Source organism: Anopheles arabiensis, chromosome 2, assembly GCF_016920715.1.
Source record: "Anopheles arabiensis isolate DONGOLA chromosome 2, AaraD3, whole genome shotgun sequence".
Lineage (NCBI taxonomy): Eukaryota > Metazoa > Arthropoda > Insecta > Diptera > Culicidae > Anopheles > Anopheles arabiensis.
Genome location: NC_053517.1, coordinates 92035383 through 92057622, shown reverse-complemented (window position 1 = coordinate 92057622; position 22240 = coordinate 92035383). Strand labels below are relative to the sequence as shown.

Sequence of the window (22240 nt, the reverse complement as noted above, 5' to 3'; positions counted from 1 at the left end):
CAGTGATTTATACGTATTAGATGAGTTATGCACAACACAAAACAAAAATAACTCCATTTCGCTAAGCGCTTTGCACCCACCGCCCGGCCCTCATTATCAATAAGTTGAAGCAAACGTTTATCACCATTATTTTGGATCACAACTGTCAGATTACGGCACACCAGGCTTAAGCTTTCTACGCTCCATTAACCACCGCACTTACTAACGTTAAACGGGTGCCTAAGCCAGCCACCAGGGGAAGATCACGAGCGGTTCAAACTGTTTTAAAAATTACTAGACCAGCAACCAACCCCCGCTCCAGAGCTCTGTTAGCTACCTCAGGCGACCCATTTTCTACCAAAAAACAACACCGTCCGGACAGCGTCGTGGCCGGGGCATTTCGGAAATGAAACCAAATCCCCGCGCAGCAAAACGGTACACACACACACACACCGCGATACCGCAAATCATGCCTAAGCTCTGCTCACGGGCACGGGCAGAGATTTACAATCGACCGAGCCAGCGGACGGTCAATCCGCGTGAAGGTGATACCGATACCGAGCCCGTTGTGAATTCATATCTTTCGCAGTCTTTACGCTACGGGACACACGCACGATGGAGGTGACATTTGAAAATCAGGAATGTTTCTCCCACTAAAAAGTACGCTGATATCTTGGTGCTCTCAGCTGACCATGGTGCCACGTGCTACCACTGAGCCGTTGGAAATTGGACTCGCCGAACGATCGATGCGGTAACGGAAAATAACCTTTTCAAACTTGTTTGTGTGACAGCAAACGGCGAACGACTCTCAGCTGCGGTGCGGTAATTGAATTATCACCAACTGAGTACATTCCAACGATTTCCAAAAAAAAAGGATTCAAAGTATCGGGTTGTAAACTGGTGTTCGGTAGTGTTCGTAGTCCAGTTACATTGCTATCTTTATTGCGGGAGCTCCATGTTTACTGCACACGTTCCAGCGCTTCCGCGCTCTGTTATTATCAGTTGCTAAAGTCAACTTCTAGCCCGTACTTCGAACAGCTAAGCCTAAGATAATGATAGCAGTGCTGCACAAGCTAGGCCAACTTTTGCGATGTAAAATATTTGTACAGTTGCAGAGCACTTACTTTTACCATCTCCCTAGGTTTCCCCAGCTCTGTCCAGGAATTGGTCCAAGATTGGCGCCTATAGGGCCCCTGGAGTAAAGTCAACCTCCTTTGATAGAAAGCTTCACCACAACACGATGCCCTTTAATCATTTCCCTTTCTCTCTCAATCTCGCTCACTCGATCTGGGTACCGGATCTGGCCTTTTTTCCTACCCTGAAATGCCCCGTTTTACGTGATCGTGACCTGTAACACCTTCGCCAGGGTATGCCCCGCCACACCGAAACGCGGCATAACCTCACGGAGCACAGATTTCGAACAGCTGGCCGTATTTCACGCCCGAAACACGCATTCACAAACGCTTTACGATATGCACGATATGCACGATGGTAGCAGCAAACAATCCAATCCAATCCGCTTACTTCTGGGCCCTTTGCCGACTGTGTTTTAGTAGTAGCTAGGTATGATTTATTTATTTCTCTTCCGCGGTAAGCACACCAAACCAGCGCCAAAATGCACAGGCCCGCGACCTTTCGGGCGGGACGGATAAATATTTCCCCCGTTTCACTCTATCTCACCCATTATGAATCGTTTATCAAAAGTAACCGGGCAGTGACTACTTAACTGTTCGGTCTCAATCGATTGGGCGGACCATGGGCGAGTTGTTGGCCTTTGCGAGTGAATTACTTCAATGTTGCGCTCCACGCCGGAAGAATTAACGCCACCGACAAAATGGCGAAATGGAATGAAGTAATTTCATATAATTAGCCACTGAGCTACCGCGGATCATGCCGGGGCTGCCCATAGCGAAACAGGGAAGGAAGCCGGCGAACCTTAAAAATGGAAGCAATTGTAGGGGGCAGATCCTTCCTTTTGCTTATTAGTAAATTGTTCAGCACTGTTTAACGCGCACTGTGTACATTCCTTGAAATTTCTTCGGAAAACCCTGAAAAACGCATCAGCATTCTGGCCGAGAAAGTAAACCCTTAAAAAAAGGGCGGTCCACAGGAATGCTCCCGCAGTGAAATTCCTCTACGTCCAGCAATGTTGATGCGAGCATGCGGCAAGTTAACCTTCATGGCCACTTGGCGTCTAAAACAACAAACAATAAAACCACTAGCACCTAGAAGAAAAAAATGGCACCAATGCGACATTGTAACTTTGACTATCACACATCACGACAAACACATTCTGGGAGGTACCATCGGCCCATGGAATGCAGTGGAGCAAAAAATCGAACGCTAAAATTCGTCTAAAAAGCATTTACGATACACACAACAACACTGACTACCAACTATCGGACTTTTTTTTTTTTTTTGTTATTCATTGTGCCATGTTTTTATCATGTCGACTGAATGAAGGTGAGATTGGAATTTATAACGCCATAATTTACAAAGTAAAAGCGCAGACAATGCGAACAAGAGAAAGAACAACTTAAAAAATGCGCAAACAATCACATTCAACAAATTAGGGGATTTGGACCACCTTGATGAGGCGGGTATGGGGAGGGGAGGAACCCTTGAGCCCCTGACCCACATTGGGGTGGCTAATTTTTTCCTCTGTACCGAGAGGCGCAACTAGCGTCAGGTGGCAAAATTCACCATTCAAAAAACACATACTCGGCGTCCGTCCCACTCTCTCCGTCCGTTAGGTTTGTACAGTGTGTGTGTGGGTCGTCCACCCGGCGAAGACCAGCGAGGTGCCAATTTGCCTAGTGTTAAAGGGGTGGGTAAGGAAGCAGCAAGGCCACCGCCAGAAGAAAGATGGTACTTTTTTTTGAAAAACTTTCTCTTGATTTAGCCTCAAACTCCTCGAACGAGGGGGTAATGAGAGGTTGGGAATGCAGCGTGTAAGTAGGGTACAGAGATTTAATTTCCTGCCTTTTAATGAACTTTGCGCTGAGTTCATAAGACTCATCAGTGGTTGCAGTGGTAAAGGGTCGATGTACAGCACCGGCAAACTGTCGCTATCGTCCTACAACGTTGTCTGTCACAGTCGCTTATGCCTCTGACAGAACACCAAAAGAAGAACTCTAAACTTGATCGCACTCAAGTTCAGGGAAATGCTTAGTAGCAAGATAGCACACTTTGCAATTGAAAAGGTAAAAATGATCCAATTACAATCGACAAAACACGATCGAGTAATAAAATCAGCTTAGCTATCTACTGTGAGATAAAATAACAGTAATCAAAGGAATGAAAGTGGATATGTTGGTATTTTGGTACTTTTACTCAAAGCACAAGCGAAGATTTATATCTTTCGTCGATTTAACTAAACAAAACAAGCTGAAAGATGAAGCTTTTTAGTTCAAACGGTATGTCATTTATTTTTAAGGTTTATAAGGTAAATTATTCAACGATAGTTAATAAGGAGAAGTTCACCATAGGTAAGACTCCTTAACTCTATATTAAATATTTTGAAATTTAGTTTGCTGTTTGCCAAGGAGTACAGTTAAATCCTCTATTTAATCAAGAATATCGTGGATTTAATACACTAGTCCATTCTCTGTCACATTCCCATCACTACAAACTCAGCATCTTTACTATACATTCTGCCGACACATCTCCAACTGATCGCGTGGAAGAAAGTGGAGCCATATGTATCGAATTTCATATTCCCTCAGGGCTCAAGCATTGCAAAACAAAGGAGGAATTACAAAGATCCCTCTTCCTTCCTTCCTAACGTACGCCACGCTCAAACAGTACGCCAGACAACGGGAACGGGAACACTTGACACGTTTCTTGAGTGCAGAGCCGGGCATTTTCGGGATAGCGAGAGGACCCCCAAGACACACGATCACGGTGACGGAAGACGTCCGATGCTGCTGCACCTCTGCTCAAGATGCTCAAACGAGCCCACGACAGAGAGAGAGAGAGAGCAAAATCACGATTGCTTACAGACAACAAATCAAGCGATCGGAAACCGATGGCAAGCGCGCATAACGCCGATTTCTGGTAAACCCCACCGAAAAGCTCTTAAGCCAACCAAGCTACCACGCGTGGAGTGGATGAAGAAATAAACGAAGAATAATCCACCCAGCAGCAGACCCACGAGCGGCCAGAATTGAGCCCGATATCGATGGCGGGTTGTTTGACGCGCGGTGGATGAGGAGGATATTCTTTCAAGACATGCCGCCGACACACACACACACCGTCACGGTTCGTCGATGAAAATAGAGTCCCCGTGTGCCTGATAGCTTTCGCTGTGCGCACTCCCTTTTTGGGCCGGGTGTTGTTTTCGTCTTTTTTCTTCTGAGTTCCCAGAGTGGAGCATATTTCCCTTCTCAAAAGTACCTTCAACCTTCAGTGACAGTAATGCTTTTTTTTTCTTGGAGTCTCATGCTCGATGAACACAGGGTATTGGATTTCATACGGTCGGTTTCAGGGTTGAGAAGAAATTAAACCAAACGCAGCCATTTCAAACGGGGATATCGTAGAGAGAGAAAGAGCGCTGCCAGGGGTAAGTCTCATTCAAAAACATGAAGTACTTGTGCGGGTAAATGATGCGATGCAACAAGTTCTCCTGTGCTGCAGAGGATAGAAGAGAAGGGCAGGTTGATGTAATGTTTTATTTAACGATTGGCAATATTAAGACACAATCAAGCAAAACAGTTGTGCAGTTATAACCCAGCATGTAACACGATACAAGCGTACTGACCCGTGGTTCATTAATCCAATTGACCCTTGGGTAAGCTGTGAAGCCATAGGCGAGAATTAAGCCTCCTGAAAGCATAGCTACTTCAGAACTATTTCGACTCCACAGACCTTGAACTAGGTTTTACCTACAAGAGAGGGCGGAGCGAGCGACTCTGTGTACATCCAGCGCGACACTCTAACGAAACGAAAGTCCACCAGCCCAGGATTGCGACACTGTACTCCGAATGGCGTCCGAAATGTTTATAAATAGGGTCAGTTTCGTGCCCAACAGTTGGCCGGTACCAGGCAACAGTGCGAAAGTGGTCACGAAAGAACAAAACACAAAACTGTAAAACAGTTTACAAAACCAACCATCCTCATGCTTGTGCGGGTGCGCGCTCTGGACAATATCAGACGAGCATCAAGGGCATCTGCTGGACATGGGGGGTTGGGCAGCAACGTACGAGTTTCGCGCTCCACCTTCGGCTTTGGCGCAACCAACCCACACCCTCAGTCTGCAGCTTGGGTAGAATAAAAATTGCAATGGTTTACTTACGCTTCACAGTAGGGCAGTTTGTTGAAGCCTTTGTACGTCTTCATGTTGAGCGTCATGCCACACTCGTGACATTTAAAGCACGTCTTGTGCCAGGTCTGGAATGAGAATGTAGGTGCGAGAAAGAGAAATGGTTAGTTTTCTTAGGTAAAACATGAAGAAGATGTAGCTCCTGTAATAATGCTAAAACTAATGGAATGTATTCTGAGCCAGAAAGAGTGAAAGAGTTAACTCTTTGAAATGAGTTAGTTTAATTAAGCCAACACGAAGAGCTCATCATTTAGCTCATCTGTTAATTCACTCTTTCAGGAGACTAATTCTTACAGTGATCCCAGACATTTGTGAGTTACTTAACTGTTTTCAGAATTAACCCTTCTAGTTTCCACTGACAGTGAATTGAATCATTAGTGACTTGAGTTATTCTTTCGTTTCGACAGTTAAATCTCCATTGAAACTCTGTACGACTTTTAGCTCAACACAGTGATTCATGATTTATTAAATCCCTTTTTCATGAGTTAAAGCGAGATGACACTTCAAACCGTAAGTCAACTCTCTCACAGTGATATACATAATTCTTTCCCGAGTTAGTTCTCCATGAATGATTTAACTCTTTAAGTTGACTAGCAACTCTGCCAACAGCGAATCAAATCTATTATGAGTTAAATAACTCTTTGATGCGTGATATCTCGCTGAGCGATCTCATTGCCGGCTAGCAACTCACTCGCAGTAATTTTTCACACTACTGAGTTTTTACTCTCTATTGCGTGGTAACCGCTACAACTCAGCAAAATAAAAGACTTTTTCTCTCTCTGCAGGCAATAAAATAAGGCACACCAACAATTTGTTTCTTTCTACATTATTCTCCAAAAAAACAATAATAATTTATTATAAATAAAGTCTTCATCAATCCATCAAGAATGGGTAAGTATTGGCGTAGCTACCACCACCGCCGCCATAGGTCGGCTCGCTCGTGCTTGGACAGTGTTCCCGCGGAATACACCGGTTTTTGTGCATCACCAGCCCGTACTCACACACGCAGGTCGGTGGTCCGGTATAACTTTCCGCACACCGCACCACACGACAGTCGGTTGTGCACGTGTCCACGCAGCACGGTTTAAAGGGGCGCAGACTGGCGCCGGGCGGACAGGCCGGCGGGCACGTCCTCTGTGGGTAATAGACGGAGCCGTAGGACGGAGCTGGAGTACTCGCGGGACACTTGCGAGCGCTCTCGGTGTAATGGTGCACCTGACAGGGAGGAGCTGCCGTCGTCGGTGGTGGACACTTTCGCGGAACACTCTCGGGGTAGTGACACGGACGGGGTGGTGCTTCCGTAGCTGGTGGGCACTTGCCAGGACACTCGGACGGCAGTATGCATCGGCCCTTGTGCAGTACGTAGCCCTCGTTGCAGACACAAGTCGGTGGGCCTGTACAGGCTGCGATACAGAAGATCTTGCTACAGTCGTTGTCACACGTCGGCTGGCAGCAGGGCGTGCAGGGGCTGTACCGGGCGTTTGGACCGCACACCTTCACCGGCTCCTGTACCGGACACTCCTCCCGCTTGATACAGCGACCCTCGTGCCGCACGAAGCCACTGTCGCAGGTACACACGAGCGGACCCGTCGGAGGCTGCGCCGGACAGAGCACAGCAGCACAGTTGGTCGTGCAGGTCTCCTCACAGCAGATCGGTGATGGCTGCTGTATCTCGTTCGGTGGACACACGTCGAACGGCGATACCGTGGTTGGGGGGTCCCGTTTCGGTGGACACGGTCGCACCGGCCGGTAGAGATAGTTGGAGCTTTGCGAAAGGTTCTGCGACTGCGACATCATGGAGTACGGGCTAGGATGTACGAATGGACGTGGCTGGGAGGAATAGTGTGCAGTCTGTTGGAAGTACGGCCCAGGTTTGAACGACGATGGTACGACCTCTTCATTGCGGCTCACGCCGTAAAACGTACGGCCACAGGGTTTTGGAGTCATCTCCACTGGAGGACACTCTGTTGGAGGTTCCGTTGGTGGTGGGCACGGTGCCGGACATTCGCACTTCTCAATACAGCGACCCTGATGTCGGACGAAGCCTGGTTTGCAGACGCAGGTTTCCATTGGAACTCCGCTCGGCGTGGGCACACAGTCGTTGTCGCAGGTTGGTTCACAGACGGGTGGACACCATAGCAGTACCTCATTCGGTGGACAACATTCTGGGTAAAAATTTTGGGGAAAAAAATTGGAGTTGTTAAGATCCCATTTCTTGTTCCTGAGAATAACTGTACATGGGCGTACGACTTTACCGTATGACAAAATCTAGCATACTTTGGACTAACCAGGGTCAACATTTCACTTTATATCAAAATCTCTGAAACCCCTCACAACCACGATTATGTGATAACTCTCATGTTTGTATATACTCACTAAAAACATTTTCATTTCGGAGCGTGATAAGAGCCTGCAAAACATCGGGCGCGTACGCCACCGTAGTTGGTGCGTGCTAGATAACAGAAACTGCGCAAGGGAAGCGTTGTACACGATCAGTAACGGACCTCGTGTCGTGGAATTCCCGCACAACACCCTTTGCGAGTGTGGTAAAACACTTTCGGACAGCGAGCAACGAGACATAGGTGTCTTCTTTTTGGCTTGTGCCGCCACACCAGTAACAAAACAACGTGTCAAGCTTACGGACGCACCTCGCCTAAAGGACAGATTGCAAACGAATCCACCATTTTCGGTGGCTACAATTTCCACTATCAAACTCATCGCGACGAAAGTGGGTAACTGTGCGTTTTGTGTGTTGCATGTGAAAAAGTGCCCAAATATTATGACATCCCGCGCGTCAGGTGAAAATGTCTGTATGAAGGGAGAAACACTGCACCAAACAAAAAGTACTGCATTTGCCAGAAGTTCCGAGGAAACTTCAAGTTCGAGTGCATTGCTCACTCTATCCAGTGACCTAGGAGGCCCGGAGCAACGCCAACCTTTAGTGCTTGGTTATAAATTTTGACAGTGCATGTTTGTCCATCATTTGCCCCGGATGGTACCAGCGGAGTGTTGTTTCGTGAAGTTTTGTGAAGTTCCTTGCTCTGCTGCAGCTCCTCCACAAAAGTCCCTCATACATTCAAGCATAGCGCCGCTTATTCGTCAATTTTAGTCAGTGCCAAGCGATACCCTCACGAAAAGGTTATCAATCATTGGGTTGAAGGGGGAGAAAAAGAGCCACACGCAGAGCGCAAAACACACTATTGAACACAAATTTTGCAGAATACCTAGTTGCGAGAGCGATAGGGAGGAACTAAAGCACGATTAACTGATTAGCGTGCTTGGCATAACAACTCCATTACACAAATATGTGCTGAGTAATTACACTCGTTAACTAGATTAGAAGTTCCATTGCGTGGTTTTGTTTAGTGTCTCAAATTTTTAAGCCTTCAATTTTGTTGCGACGATAATCAAACCTTTAATCAGCATTTTGTTTATCAATTCGATGGTCGAAACGGCTAGAACTTCTACAAAATTCACAGAAAAAATCGCTATTTGCTTACCGTTTAACAGACATTGATCAATATGATAAGATGAACATTGAAAGTATTCAATGTCTTCATGACACTCAAGCGTCGATCGATCGAAAAGAGTTCAAGCTACGAACATCCTGTGAACGTTTAAAATTGCATCACTTAAGATAGGAGGAGTCGGCACAATTTTTCAAAAAATAAAAAGATTATAAGAAATGAAGAGTCTGAGGTGCATTTTTTGCAAAAGGAACTTTTATTCCCAAAAGATCATTTAGTATTGTTAAATAAAAATAGCATCTTTAATACACTTCTGGCTTTTGCTAATGCAAAACACCACATGAAGAGTTATTTTCGAGAGCTATTACTAAGATTTTTGCACGCCATCTGTCCTTAAATGCTCTTAATTGAAAATGAAGTTGAACAACTGTTGTCCTGCAAAAATAGTCATCATAATTCTACTATTTAAGAAGCATGAAAAATCGAGTTGCAAAATACTTATCGCGTACCGGACAATGCCGACCCCTGCCTGCCAAAGACGTCGACTATAAAATAGGAAGTCCTTCAAATTCTTCCGCTTGCCTCGATGAGCGGGCGTTTCGCTTCCTAATGGCTAATTCTAATTGCACGACTTCAACTCCTCGCCAAGAGGGCACGTACGCACGCACGATTACATGGAATCAGCTGACGGGTATTAGTACCCAACCCAACACAAGTCAGACCTCAATGAGTTCCGCCAACAACCGGATGAGAAATGTAGCGTCGCATTATTTGGACAGCCTATCATTATCTCTCCCCCCGTCATCGCTCAACAGCGCAAATGGACTAATACCCCAACCGAACAGAGCTGAATTGGCTACTACTACTACTACTATTACTATCGCCTTCATCACCCCCTGGGTCCATTTACGCTCGGTAATTAATCGAAATGGAAAGTGAAACAGTGTCATGTACGCAACTAAACGCTTCCGATTCAGCAGCAGTGGCGTTGGTAGTGTTCGGATATGCACGTGATACCACGCACGAAAGGAGATGGACCGGCGGCGTCGGGTGTTGATGAGCCCTCATATCCGTTTACGTAACTGTGGCCACATTTGGACACACGCAGCACGCCGGACCGGACATATTCAAGATAGGAAAAAGCTGTAGCTGAGTGTTTTATGGCGCAAGTAATGTAACCGCCATAAAAAAGCTAACGGACACCTTCTTCTCCGGGGTGTACATGTACAAAGAAAAGAGTTACAAACTTGCTGCTACTCGCAACTGCGTCGTAGCGCAACTGTCAACGTCACTGGTTACTTTTCCCCCAAAAATGGGAAAAGCTTTCTTCACTCCACAGTTGCGGCACACAAGGAAGCAAGCGAGCAGGGGTTTGAATGATGACATCCGACACTAGGCACGCGGTGGCAGCAAGCGACACGAATGGCGATAGCATTATTGCAGCTGAGCGCTGATGATGCCATACACACACACACACACGGCAACTTTCTCCTTCACTCCTAACTCGGCCGCAAACTTTTTTGTGTGGTTGGGTTTGACTGGAAAAGCTGGAAAGCAGTCATGACGAATGATCCGGGCGAAGGGAGCGCGATGGCATTAGAGGAAGCCTGGCGCAGAGGAAAAGCCCACAGGCGACGATCATCATCGATTGTCATTGGTGCATTTGGTGGGGAGTCGTTTCGCTGCACACCATCAATTCACCATTTCCCGGTGAATGGAAAATGGCCCGGGGCGGCTTACGGGTACGGGATGATGGTTTCAAATGCTTCCCCCAAACCTCCCTCCCCACAGCTGTACTTATAGCAGGGACGGAGGGTAGTTGCGACAAATTGCAGACATCATCGCCGTGGTGCACGATCTTGATCTCGCGTTGTATGTCTAGAAACGTACAAGCGACGAACCCGTGGCAGAAGGAGTCTAGTGGTTAGGCGTCAGCAAAAAAGGGAAAGTGATTCGGAGGAACGGAAAGCGAGCCCTTCGGCGCAGACAACCCTCAGAGGCTCAGAGGCCCAGAGCTCAACGTCAAGCAGGACCGAGGAGACGGAAAACTATTCAAACCCTTCTCAGGTGTAACAACCCCAATTCCGTTGGATAATTTCATCCCCATCTCTTTTTAACACCTTCCAAATGCTGTTTAGGCCACGAAAACGGCAGCAGAAGAAAAAAGCCATCGTCGTTTTGTCGATTAAAACATTCCTCGCCCGCTTTTGTGCGAGGGAAAGGGTCACATATCCGGGTCGGTTGGAATGTTTTATTCCGGTTCCGTTCCGGGCGATCCGACCGAAGAGCAGAAGCTATGTTAATGCCTGCACTACACGCCGCTGCTGCTGCTGGTGCTTGCCACCAAGGGGTCAATGGTGAAAGTGTATTGTGCGCGGGTTTGATTACAAAGACGGAGACGGCACTGTGTCGGGTCAGCAGTGATCGTGATGTAACTTTCCCCTTTTTGCCACTTGCTGTGGCCACGGCAACGACATGCAAAAGTGGTGCCTCGATTGTACATTGCTTAATGCTCAATAAACCATGTTCTGAGCGTGCATTTAACTCCCTTCAAAAGGGGAAGATTGCGTAAAAAAGAGACCCATAATTTTTGGTCACTTTTTGGGCACATCCAAAGGTGAAGCAAAAGTCGAGACCTTTTGCTGAATCGTTTTTAAAGTTAAATTATTTCCTCATTTTCAATATCTTCTTCTCTTTTGCTCTTACTGAAATGACCTTTTGCAGAAGCAGTGTCTTTTCAGCTGAATTGTTAATCACAGGAAGATACTTCGCTCAAAGCGCTGCCAAATCTAAGCAAAATTCCTTTTTAATTGTGTGAACCTACAAGAAGAATGCCAGCAGTTCATTGTTTGTTTAAGTGGAATTTTTCAAACACATTCGCAAACCGTTCATGAAAACAGGGAATCGAGCAATCAATTAGTGGAGTTTAACTTTGAAAAAATGACAAATGTTTGTAGAGTGTTTCTTTTCCCAACCATAAACTGCTTCAAAAAACATGTTACTCTAGATGTATAATTAATTTCGTTATTTGTAAAAATGCGCCACCCAATTAATCGAGACCGAAAGCCGCTGGCCACAACAATAATGCGCAGCAAACCTTAACTGTCGGACATAGTTTTGTCACACACAGACAAAAAAAAACCGTTTGTGACACAGCAAATGGAGTGTCTTTGTAGCGTCCCACCACCATCCATCGGGGTGGCCAGTTCAAGTTCAAACACAGAGCGTGCGCGCGCGCCCGGTTTCCAATTGTAGTTTTTTTTTTTTGCTCTCTAACCACTCCGGTCAACCCGTCCCAACCCAAGTTGACACAATCGTTTCCCAGTGCACGGGGGTTCGGGTTTGGCGAGTGGTTCCGGACGACCAATCAAGGGGAACAACACACGTCGATCCACCGGCGTTCCCACATGGGCGCGTTTTCGCTCTCAACCCCGGGACAACCACCAACCACGAGGGGAAGATACACACATTTATGCTCGATTGCACACCATCGTACACATCATCCCCTTTGGTGCATGTGTTCTATGTGTGTGTGCAAAGTCGCGATCGAACAGGTTCCCGTGGACGAGGATCGTTTGAAAACGATCTCGACGGTCCATGCAACCGAAAAACCGGTCGGTCGTCGTTGCCCCCCCCCCCTTATTGCTCGCAAAAGACGATGAAACAAACCATTGCAAACTTCACGATCCGAGCGGAAAGTAGCTCGCATGCACGGTGTTTTCTTGGGCCGCCCGATCAAGATGCCCATAAAGAGTCGCAACCCATCGTAGGAAGGAGCGTGCGCTTGGCGGGGAGCGAAAGCGAGACCGCTCTGCGGTGGTGGTCACAAGCGAGATTGTGACCTTGCCCCAGCCGCCCCCCCCCCCGACCGGACGGGAAGTGTGATCACGGGTTGGGGCCCGGGCGGCAGGGCTACACGCGAACACTTCATGCGCAAAAGCACATCTTTTTCGGGTTGAGTTTTTTTTGCAGTTGCAAGAGAAATAGAGAAGTGAACGGATTACGGAGTAAACAAAATGGCCCATTTGATGAATGGGGCGGAAAATGAGCAATTTAATTTAATAAAAATAATGATAAAATTGTTTTTCGATTTTTTATATTTTAGCGTGGTAATAAGCGCCTGAAGTTATGCAAATTGTAGGTATAAAAAATAAATTAATTTTGTTTTATTTTCTTTAACAGCTTTGCATAGCACAAATTTCTTTGTTAAGCATCCAGAATTGATTAAAAACATAATCCTTATTTTAAAAATGAAATCACTATTCCAAGTTGAAAGTTTTCCTTTTTTTGCGAGTCTAAGATTCTTCATACTGGAGTATGTAACCTTTCAGCAATACCAATATCGCAAGATGTTTTGCTTTAAAAGAACATCGGCCCCTCCTCCCCTCTAACCACCCTTTACACCCCTAGTACATACACTCCTGTGTGCAGCCAGCACAGGACTGAGAGAGAAAGAGAGAGAAAGCAAAGGTTGTGTTCCACGCGTGACGCAACCCAAGAAGGAGGAACATTCGATTGCGTAATTGCTGCAGCATTTTAAGCCTCGGTGCTGCTATAGACGCAGCCGTGGTTGATTATGCACGTCGCTTGTTTAGTTTACGCACCCCAAGGGGGAGGAACAAGGACGGCCGCGACTGTGTGCTTACCACCAACTGGAACCGGCCCCCCAGGCAAAGCGTGTGGGTTTTACTACATTGCCAATTAAATTAATGCATATTATAAACAATCCTTTTGCGCTCTATTCGCGCCACAATATTAACCATTTGCGCAAAATTCGGTGCAAGGTACACCCGGTGGGCCCTTCGGCCCCATTATTGTATACTTTGCCACACATCCCATGATCTGCCGGTGATTTGTATAATTATTTTTCCCCCGGTTGCGTAAAGCGCCAATGCGCATCGGGAGCGCCCTCCACCAGTCGCGCCCGAGGATCGTCCGAGAAGCGTGTGCGCTACAGAAATGGGGGAGCGGCCACAGGACAACTTGCTGAGCAGCTTTCAGTTTCAGTGACGATCTGGTTGGGTTTCAACTTTTCCATTTCTGTACGACCCAGTCTGGTTGCGCGTGGTCTCTCTCTCTCTCTCGCCATTGGCTCGGTTTGATCTGTGTCGGATGCGATTGCCAGCCACCCCTTTTTGTAGCTTTACTCCACACGCAGCGGTGGCCTTATTTTCACTCGCTCGCTTGCTCTTTGTATCCACATTGCTGGACTTATGGTTTTGAGCAATATTTATGTCTAATGTTTGTTCCAAAAACAAAAAATGGTAACCAATTTCATAATGGGATTTGCCCCAAATGACAGGAGAAAGCGCATCGAGATATCAATCGCATCCGGAGCTGGCGCTGACAAATGCAAATCAAACGTTCGTCGGTCGTCTTTAATCAACTGCAAAGCACTCACATATACAATTCCAGGCGAAAGCGAAAACATCAAAAGCAAACTGCGGAAGTCCAACTTCCCAAAAACGCTCTTCACGACGATCGCGGCGTTAATGAATTCGAACACCAGGTTTATCAGGCACCAGCCCCAGTATCTCCTCCTCTTCCCTCACTCCCCAGTTATCGATCGAGTGTGACACTGGAATGTTAAATATTCACCGATAAAAATTCCGAAACGAAACCCCCTCATCATCATCATCGGCGTCGTCACCAGACATTGACATAAGACTCCATCAGCCATGGGTTACATTGTCACGTTCGGTCGTGCGCATATGTGGCGCGACATTGGCCACAGTCACAATAGCTTTTGAACGGAATCGAAGAAGAAAAAAACAATCAACCACTGCTTACAACATCAACAACAACGACAGCAAAATTGATCCACTCGATCTTGCGCACCAAGGAGAACGGGTTTTTTACAGACTACTTATGGGTCAGATTTGTGGGCTGTTCGATTAATCGAGCGAAACGAACGAATTAAAAAAAACCTATGGAGAAAGAAACATCAAAATGACACGCACAAAACTGGGACTGGGATGAATAGATTATGTGAATAAATTATCCAAAAATTAGCACCGCTGTTGGTTTTTCGTCCGAGATGGTTAGATTAGTTTAGAGGCAAATGGCGAGAGGCGACAGCGCCATTCACTGCCTTGTAGTGAGATCATGCAAAGTTTCGTGACATGGGCTAGTTGCTATCATTTACTAGAAGATATCAAATTTGATTCTTGGTCTATGGTTGTTTGCTAATAAATTTGAGTACAATTTGACAACAAAAATTCAGTCCATAGGATCAAGGTAAAAAAAATCATGAGCTAGAAATTTGATATTTCATCACTTGAAGAGCTCACAAGCAAGGTAAGTAAAAACGGACACTGCAGGTAAGATAGATACTTCTCATAAATACATGATAAAACTAATTATCGAATAATTCAACAAGGCAGCATCCCAACTGAAAGTATAATAATCTATCTGACAACATTGTTGGCATGATATCTACCAAATTGGTAACATTTGAGATCTAATTTGACTACTACGGATCTTAAGCACTGCAACTTGCATTATTTATATGTTCGGCTCATTTTTTATAAAATCTCAAAGATTTATGAATCTTCAAAGATTTACGATTTTCAAAAGATTCATGAATCTCGAAAGATTCATGAATCTCAAACGATTCATTAATCTCAAAAGATTCATTAACCTCAAAACTTTCTTATATCTAGAAAGATTAACGAATCTCTAGGAATTCATGAAACTCGAAGGATTCATACATCTCTAAAATTCATAAAGCTTGAGCTTTTTATTATTCTTCTTTTTGGCGTAACAACCTACGTGATAATGCCAGCCTATAAAGACTTTTGAGACTTTTTTTTTTCTTGAAAAGTACCACGCACTTGAATCGACAATGGGCAAGTTGTAGGTGGGATTGGGCAAATTCAAAATTTTGGATATCATACATCTCTAACGATTAATGAATCGCAAGAGATATATGAATTTTAATGGATTTATGAATCCTATGAATCTTCGGAGAATCATGAATCTTTGAAGATTCGTGAATCTTTGAGGATTCGACTCGAGGTTCCAATCACTCATCACAATGAATCTCAACGAAAGATTCATGAAACCCAATACTATTCTGTGGAAAGGAAAGATGTGACACCGGGTAAAGAAATTTGTTGATTTATGTTACTTCTTATACCAATTGGTGATGAACAGATGACATCAAGTGCTTTAAGTAAGGGTCGAAATCGAAATACATAGACTATCCAGCAAACTAAAGAAAGCAGTTTGCCCCGACTTGGACAAATTTGATCAATAAAAAGAAAGAGTAATTGATAAATGACATCGGTCAGGAATAGATGAGATTCTATGGGATTACAACGATCAAAAAGTTGAATTTGGACTTGAGTAGTCCATCAAACATGCTGGAGTGCCCGCCTGCTGCATACGTCAATCGATATCAGAGATCATCATGTCGATTGCCCTTCCCTGCAAATTATCGTCCAATATCACTTTAAGACCATGAAATTGATTTCAAATGTATCGATTGTTAACGACACAAAAAAGGTAAACCATTACACGTTGTCCGTCCCGAAACCATGATGGGAGGAGAGACCCAAAACCGGAACCGAACAATTAGTCCCGGCGGTGGCGTTCTAGCCCTTGCACAAAACCCCCGTTCTGTCAGGGGTGCGATCGACCCCTGCAGTACCCCTTGTGCCAGTTGCGGGAACAAAGTGCAGCTGCAACAAATGTGCAACACACCACCGTACACTTCGCCCCCTTTATTTCCCGATGTATCGAATAGGCTTCGAACAGTTCGATCAAATTTAGAGCAAAACATCCCTTCATTTTTGCAGGGGAAAGAGTGCGTGAGAGGGATGCAATACCTCATGGTTCGGACACGACAGATAGCCGAAGCCACGATGGGGTTGCTTACAGCTGGCCCGCGGCTGCCATTGCTATCGTTTTAGCGACGGCGATGGTTGTTAGCAGCCAGGGCACGCAGCAAAACACGCGCGACACTTGGGCCGGGTGCGGCGTGCCTGGAATGTCTAATCAAAAAGGAGGGGGAAAGAGGTTGGGACTGCCGGGTGCTCCGCAACATCATCCAACTGTCGTCGCTTGACGCAAACGTTTGAAACACGTTCACGATTGATCTCGCGCGGTAGTAGCAAAACGTGTTCGTCGACTCCAGACAGCTTCGGCCAGCGTACTACGGAATCCATAAAGCTCGTCGGTCGCGTCTCACAAACACGCAAGCAGCTTTCAGCTATTCATTCTCAAGGTGAACACGGTGACGAACAAGGGTGGTCAATTGGGCGATGGAGTTAAACAACAAAACAGCAAAAACGCAACACAATCCTCCAGTCAACACAACGGGCTACAAATAGCAAAAAACAAACGGAGGGTGTAATAATTTGTAAAAAAAAAACATTTTTACAAGCACCAAATCGATCGGTGATCTAATACACCTCCAATAGCCTAGAACAGGGGTCTCCAAACTACGGCCCGCGGGCCGCATGCGGCCCTCAAGAGCTTATAATGCGGCCCACGATGACTTTGCCAGAGTTAATATAAATATTACGTTATTATGACTTTTTCACATAAAATTGTATTTTTTACTTTTCTTAGACAAAAATCAAGCTTTAGTAACGCGAAGCTGTACAAGTAACGTTAGTATTTTGTTATAAAAACGAGATTTAAACGTTCAATCATCAGTTAAAGGTAGCGTCAAATGGCCCTCAACATTGTTATTTTTGAAGCAATGCGGCCCGCGAACTGAAAAGTTTGGAGGCCCCTGGCCTAGAACACTGGACAATGCTCCAGAGCAAGAGATGACGTGAGCTCTTCTAACCGCACAAACACTTTGCGCAGCAGCAGCCGCTTACGTCATGCTTTTTTTTGCGTCCGGGCGTGCAAACTAGTGATGGGAACAATGAAGTTTTTGTCGCAATCGATTCCGGCTAGCAGTTTTCTGGAATCGATTCCGGATAGTAGGTCCGGGATCGGCTCCGGATTCGGAATCGACTCCGGAATTGGTTGCGGAAACGACTCCAGAATCGGAATCGGAATCGGCTCCATAATTGATTCCGAAATCGGCTTCGGAATCGGAATCGGTTCCGGAATCGACTCCGGAATCGTAATCGGTTCCGGAATCGAAATCGGCTCACGAATTGGAATTGTCTCCTAAATTAGAATCGGCTTCCAAACGGAGTCAGTTTCGGCATCGCCATAAAAATAGGCGCTTGGGTCCAATCATACTACGTATTGATAACCGCAAAAAATCAAACATTACTTGTTAAAAGATCCATTCTCATGGAGATTCTCGGACTGATTTCGCTCGGTAATCGGCTCCGGATTCAACTCCGGAATCCACTCTGGAATCGGCTCCGCGGTCAACTCCGGAATTGGCTCCGGAATTCGCTCCGAAATCGGAATCGATTCCAGCATCGGAATCGGCTCCGGAATTGATTCCAAACACGGAATCAGAATCGGGTAGGTCCAATTCCGAGCGCCCACCACTAGTGCAAACGCATTAGCAATGTCAAACTGTACGCGAAGAAACAGATGTGCTGTTGTGCTCCACGATCACGATCAACTGGAATGTTTGAGATCACCGGTACGCGTGTATGTGTGTGTGTCAGCTGCAGTGCAATTATTTGTGCATTCACTTAGGAACACTGAGAGCAGAGAGGCAAGAGCACGATGATTCGCGGGTTGTTGAATCTCGACGATCTTTTTTTTTTTCGGGGGTACATCAGGCACATTTCGCATCCAAATGTGCCGGTAGATGCGGTCGCTCCAGACCACGACACCACACCACACCTTTTATGGTTACAACAAGATCGATCTGCTCGCCTAGAATTCACGCATCCAGGCAACATCTGGTACGAACACCAATTACCAAAACCGTACGCACAGTAACTGTTGTGTGGTCATGCTGGGGAAGTCCACGCAAACAGGCGCTGGTGTATGGATAGGACAATTGATGAAAATTGCTCATCTCCCTCTCAACTCAACCGACAAACAGGGGGGAGAGGTTATAGTTGCTGATTGTGCTTTATTGGACCTGAACAATGGCGCTCCCTCGTCTAAGGGTAGCGGTTGGATGAGTTCTGTATGCTGCTCGAAGGGGGTGGTTGTTATAGTTGGTCATGCACAACCAAATTTGCACACAACCACAGAGAGAGAGAGAGAGAGACGCTTAAGTTCTTGGAATGCCGCTGGAGCTGATGCACATAAAAGGAAGTACTTGATTTGAGGGCAATAAATTTGCCAAATTTGACGCTCCTTGGGGAAGAAACTAGGGATCCAAGCGCAGAATTTTAGTTAGATGCCTGCCTTTGCTCTATTGTATGCAAAGGAATAATCAACACACACGATATGCTGGAATAGATCATGAATCACGATGCCATACTTAAAGCCAATGAAAATGATTGGTGTATGAGTCAACTTCAAATAATTTGTAGAGTTAATTCTGTAACAGCATGCCATCCGGTACACGTGTCCCAGGGGGGGGGGGGAGGTTTTCAACAGAAAACTGAGGCAAAAATTATGATTCAAACCTTCCGCTTCGGTCAGCAAAGAGCGAAGAGCTAATTTAATTTCAACTTAACGCTGCATTTAGATTTATTCTGTACCCATATCACCACCAACGCCCTCCCGTCGGGGAGCGATTGGCCGTCATCCTGGATGAATCGAGGCCTTTCAAAAGAAGCACACACACACACACACACAGCTGTGCGTGTGCAGGCAGCTCCGTGCACTTTTTGTGCACTCCGTTGCATGCATTTCCGGCACCATCACGACACGCTGCAGTTGTCTGCCCGCAACGGTAACGGTTTGCAGTGCATTAGGTCGACGCGTCTGCTGCCTATAAATAATGCGAATGTTTTTCTTCCCGGAGCGCTAGAATGAGGCACACACTGTTTGTGTGGCTTTTTTAAGAAGCGAAAGATAGACATGATCTTTGCCCCTTGGAACGGGGAAGACCAGAGATCTACACGCGATCAAATGTCGTTGCCACAGACAGGGTGGGGAAGGGCTCCGTGAGAGCTAACAGGGGCACTTGAAAAGGAAACCCATTTCCTGGCCGCCACCGTGCACGACCCCCGCGTCCAAAAAAGTTAAGAAGATTCTTTGCAGCACAGCTCTAAAAACATCCATTCTGCGAAGAGGAGCACATTATTCGTTTTTTTTTTTATTCCACCTAGCTTAAGCTGCTAAACGCTTGTATAAACACGATCTGGGAATGATCTCACTTCCCCAAAATCGACACGTTTTTCCCCAAACACCCGCTGGATTAGATGGTATCGTTTTGTGTGTGTGTGTGTGTGTTTCTTTTTTTTGTGCAAACTACTTATCATCTAATAAACGATGCTTGGCTTGAAAACGATGAAAATAACGCTCAGCAGTAGAAATCGACCACATGGACCGCTGGTCAAGCAGAGTTCTCCTGCTTCGTCTAAAAGTAGAAGCAATTCGCACAATCACACACACACACATACCGATCGATCCGCCGCATATGGGATGGTATTGTGTTAACCGGGATAAACCAGCTGCGTTAAGTAGGGCTAAGGAAAACGGGGCATAATGGGCAGACTTTATTTAAGCATTTTTTCACAGTAACGATAAGTTCCAAGGCCCAAAATGAATTAATTGGGGCGTACTACGAACACCATGTTAATTTTATAACCCTTAATAGAAAAAAATAACCACGAAAAATACAAAATAAGATTAAATAGTATATTGATGTTTCACGTTTTGTTTAGATATGTCCATATAGGATACAGGCCTATGCATAGCTTTTTTTGCAAAGATCTTGGATTTGACAGTTGTCTCGTTTATTTCTGCACGCACGCACACAAGCTCGAAGTGAAAGAGGTGTTAATTTTGCAACCATTTTTTGTGACCTTTTCGTTTTTCTTATTTCAATCGAGTCAACAATATGTCCAAATGTGTTCTCCCAGCGAAAATTCCTACCAATCACACGGATTTTACTCAATATTGGGGCCCTTTCCGTTTGAAGTTCGTAGGCTGAAGTTTCAGCCTGTCAGCTGTTTGCATTGTATAGCAGTTTTCGAGCAGCTATCTAAGTGAGTATAATATACAGGTGGGCTTATCCCAAGGTGTATGAATTTAGAAGGCAGATGTTTATCACTTCTGCTTCTGAATGAAGATTTTAAGAGTGTTTTGTGTATTCGTCAAGCCTCCAGAAAACTTGTTTGAACAGAAATTTTCACACATTCTGTCAAAAAGTGATGTTCAAAATTGGTTATAAAAAAATGCTATGAGACCACCTGGACTACATACACTTTGATTCTGGATTCCATCACCAGATCTCTTTAATGTACCTTGGGATAATTGTAAACATCACCTTATTTTGCCATTTTTCGAGCAGGTACTCGAATCTAATTCTAGCTTTGAGGCTAGAATAATCTAGACTGAAAATTGCAGGCTAGATTTTTGTGTGGTTTTGTATGGAGTGTTTACATGATTTCAGCCTCCAACTGTCAAACACCATACAAAAAACTGACTAGAATCGTGAAAGCCCCCATTAACCCTATTAACCCATCGATGCGCCAGATTTTTCATAACATCAAAGGTTGTTGGATGTTTTTTTCGGTGCATGGTACTCATTAATAATTATTACACTTGCAAGATCACCAAACAATGTCGTTTTAAAGATGTTTTAGGAAAAAAAGCTAAATTTAAGAATGTGACAAAAGAACTGGACGAGGCAACTGTCAAAACGCGGCTTCTACTACTTACTATCATTTATAAATTACTAAGTCATGCATCGACCTGTATCCTATACGAACTTTGATTTTGCTCCAGAGCTAGGCCCTTTTTGCTTCGCGTGACAAAATAGCAACACGTGACACATCAACTTTTGTTTTACACGTTTTTCGTGTGTTTACATTATTTTCAGGCTAAGTGGCAATTTTAATCCATAGATAAATAGTGTGCGCATAAAATAAAATAAGAATAATTCTGTTTTTGTGGAATATTTATTAAACTGCTTAATAGTGCCATTTTACCCCGCCGTACCCTACTGCAACATAGGGTAGCAGGGCAAGAAACGTGGAAAACAGAAACAAAGGAAGCAAAACTGTGTGTGCGTGTGTATGTGTTTCGCTTTCGCCATTTCGGGTGCCCGCTGATTTATTTTCTTCGCTTCCCCCGCGGGAACGGTTCTTCTCCTCCGCCATGTGACCATGACCGTCGCCTGGTCGTTCCGTTTGGATGCATTCGATGAATGGGGCGAAGCGACATGTTGCCTCCTTTTGGTGCATGGGGAGCATAAGGCAAGATCGCCCAATAGAAGCAGGACTGTGGGCAGCTCGGTGTGGCACCAGGGGGGGATCCGATCCAGATCCGGCGAGCGCGCACCTTCAGTTTAACGTAACAAAACTCAAATCTTTTAGCTTAACAAAACTCAAATAAAATCGCCCTTTAAACTGTAAAACTGCTTACTTCATAGTTTGACCTGCTTTTCCGCGCAGATCATAGCGCACGTTGAGCTAAAGCA

At 45.3% G+C, this 22240-nt stretch overlaps 1 protein-coding gene across 1 annotated transcript in view; it reads right to left on the bottom strand.

Moving 5' to 3' along the window:
* The window catches only part of LOC120898258 (LIM and SH3 domain protein Lasp), a 55163-nt gene that overhangs the window by 29656 nt on the left and 3267 nt on the right, over nucleotides 1-22240 (bottom strand). The window contains exon 2 of the mRNA XM_040303856.1: nucleotides 5273-5367. Within this exon, the coding sequence (XP_040159790.1) occupies nucleotides 5273-5367 (95 nt within the window). The remainder of the gene's footprint in view (nucleotides 1-5272; nucleotides 5368-22240) is intronic.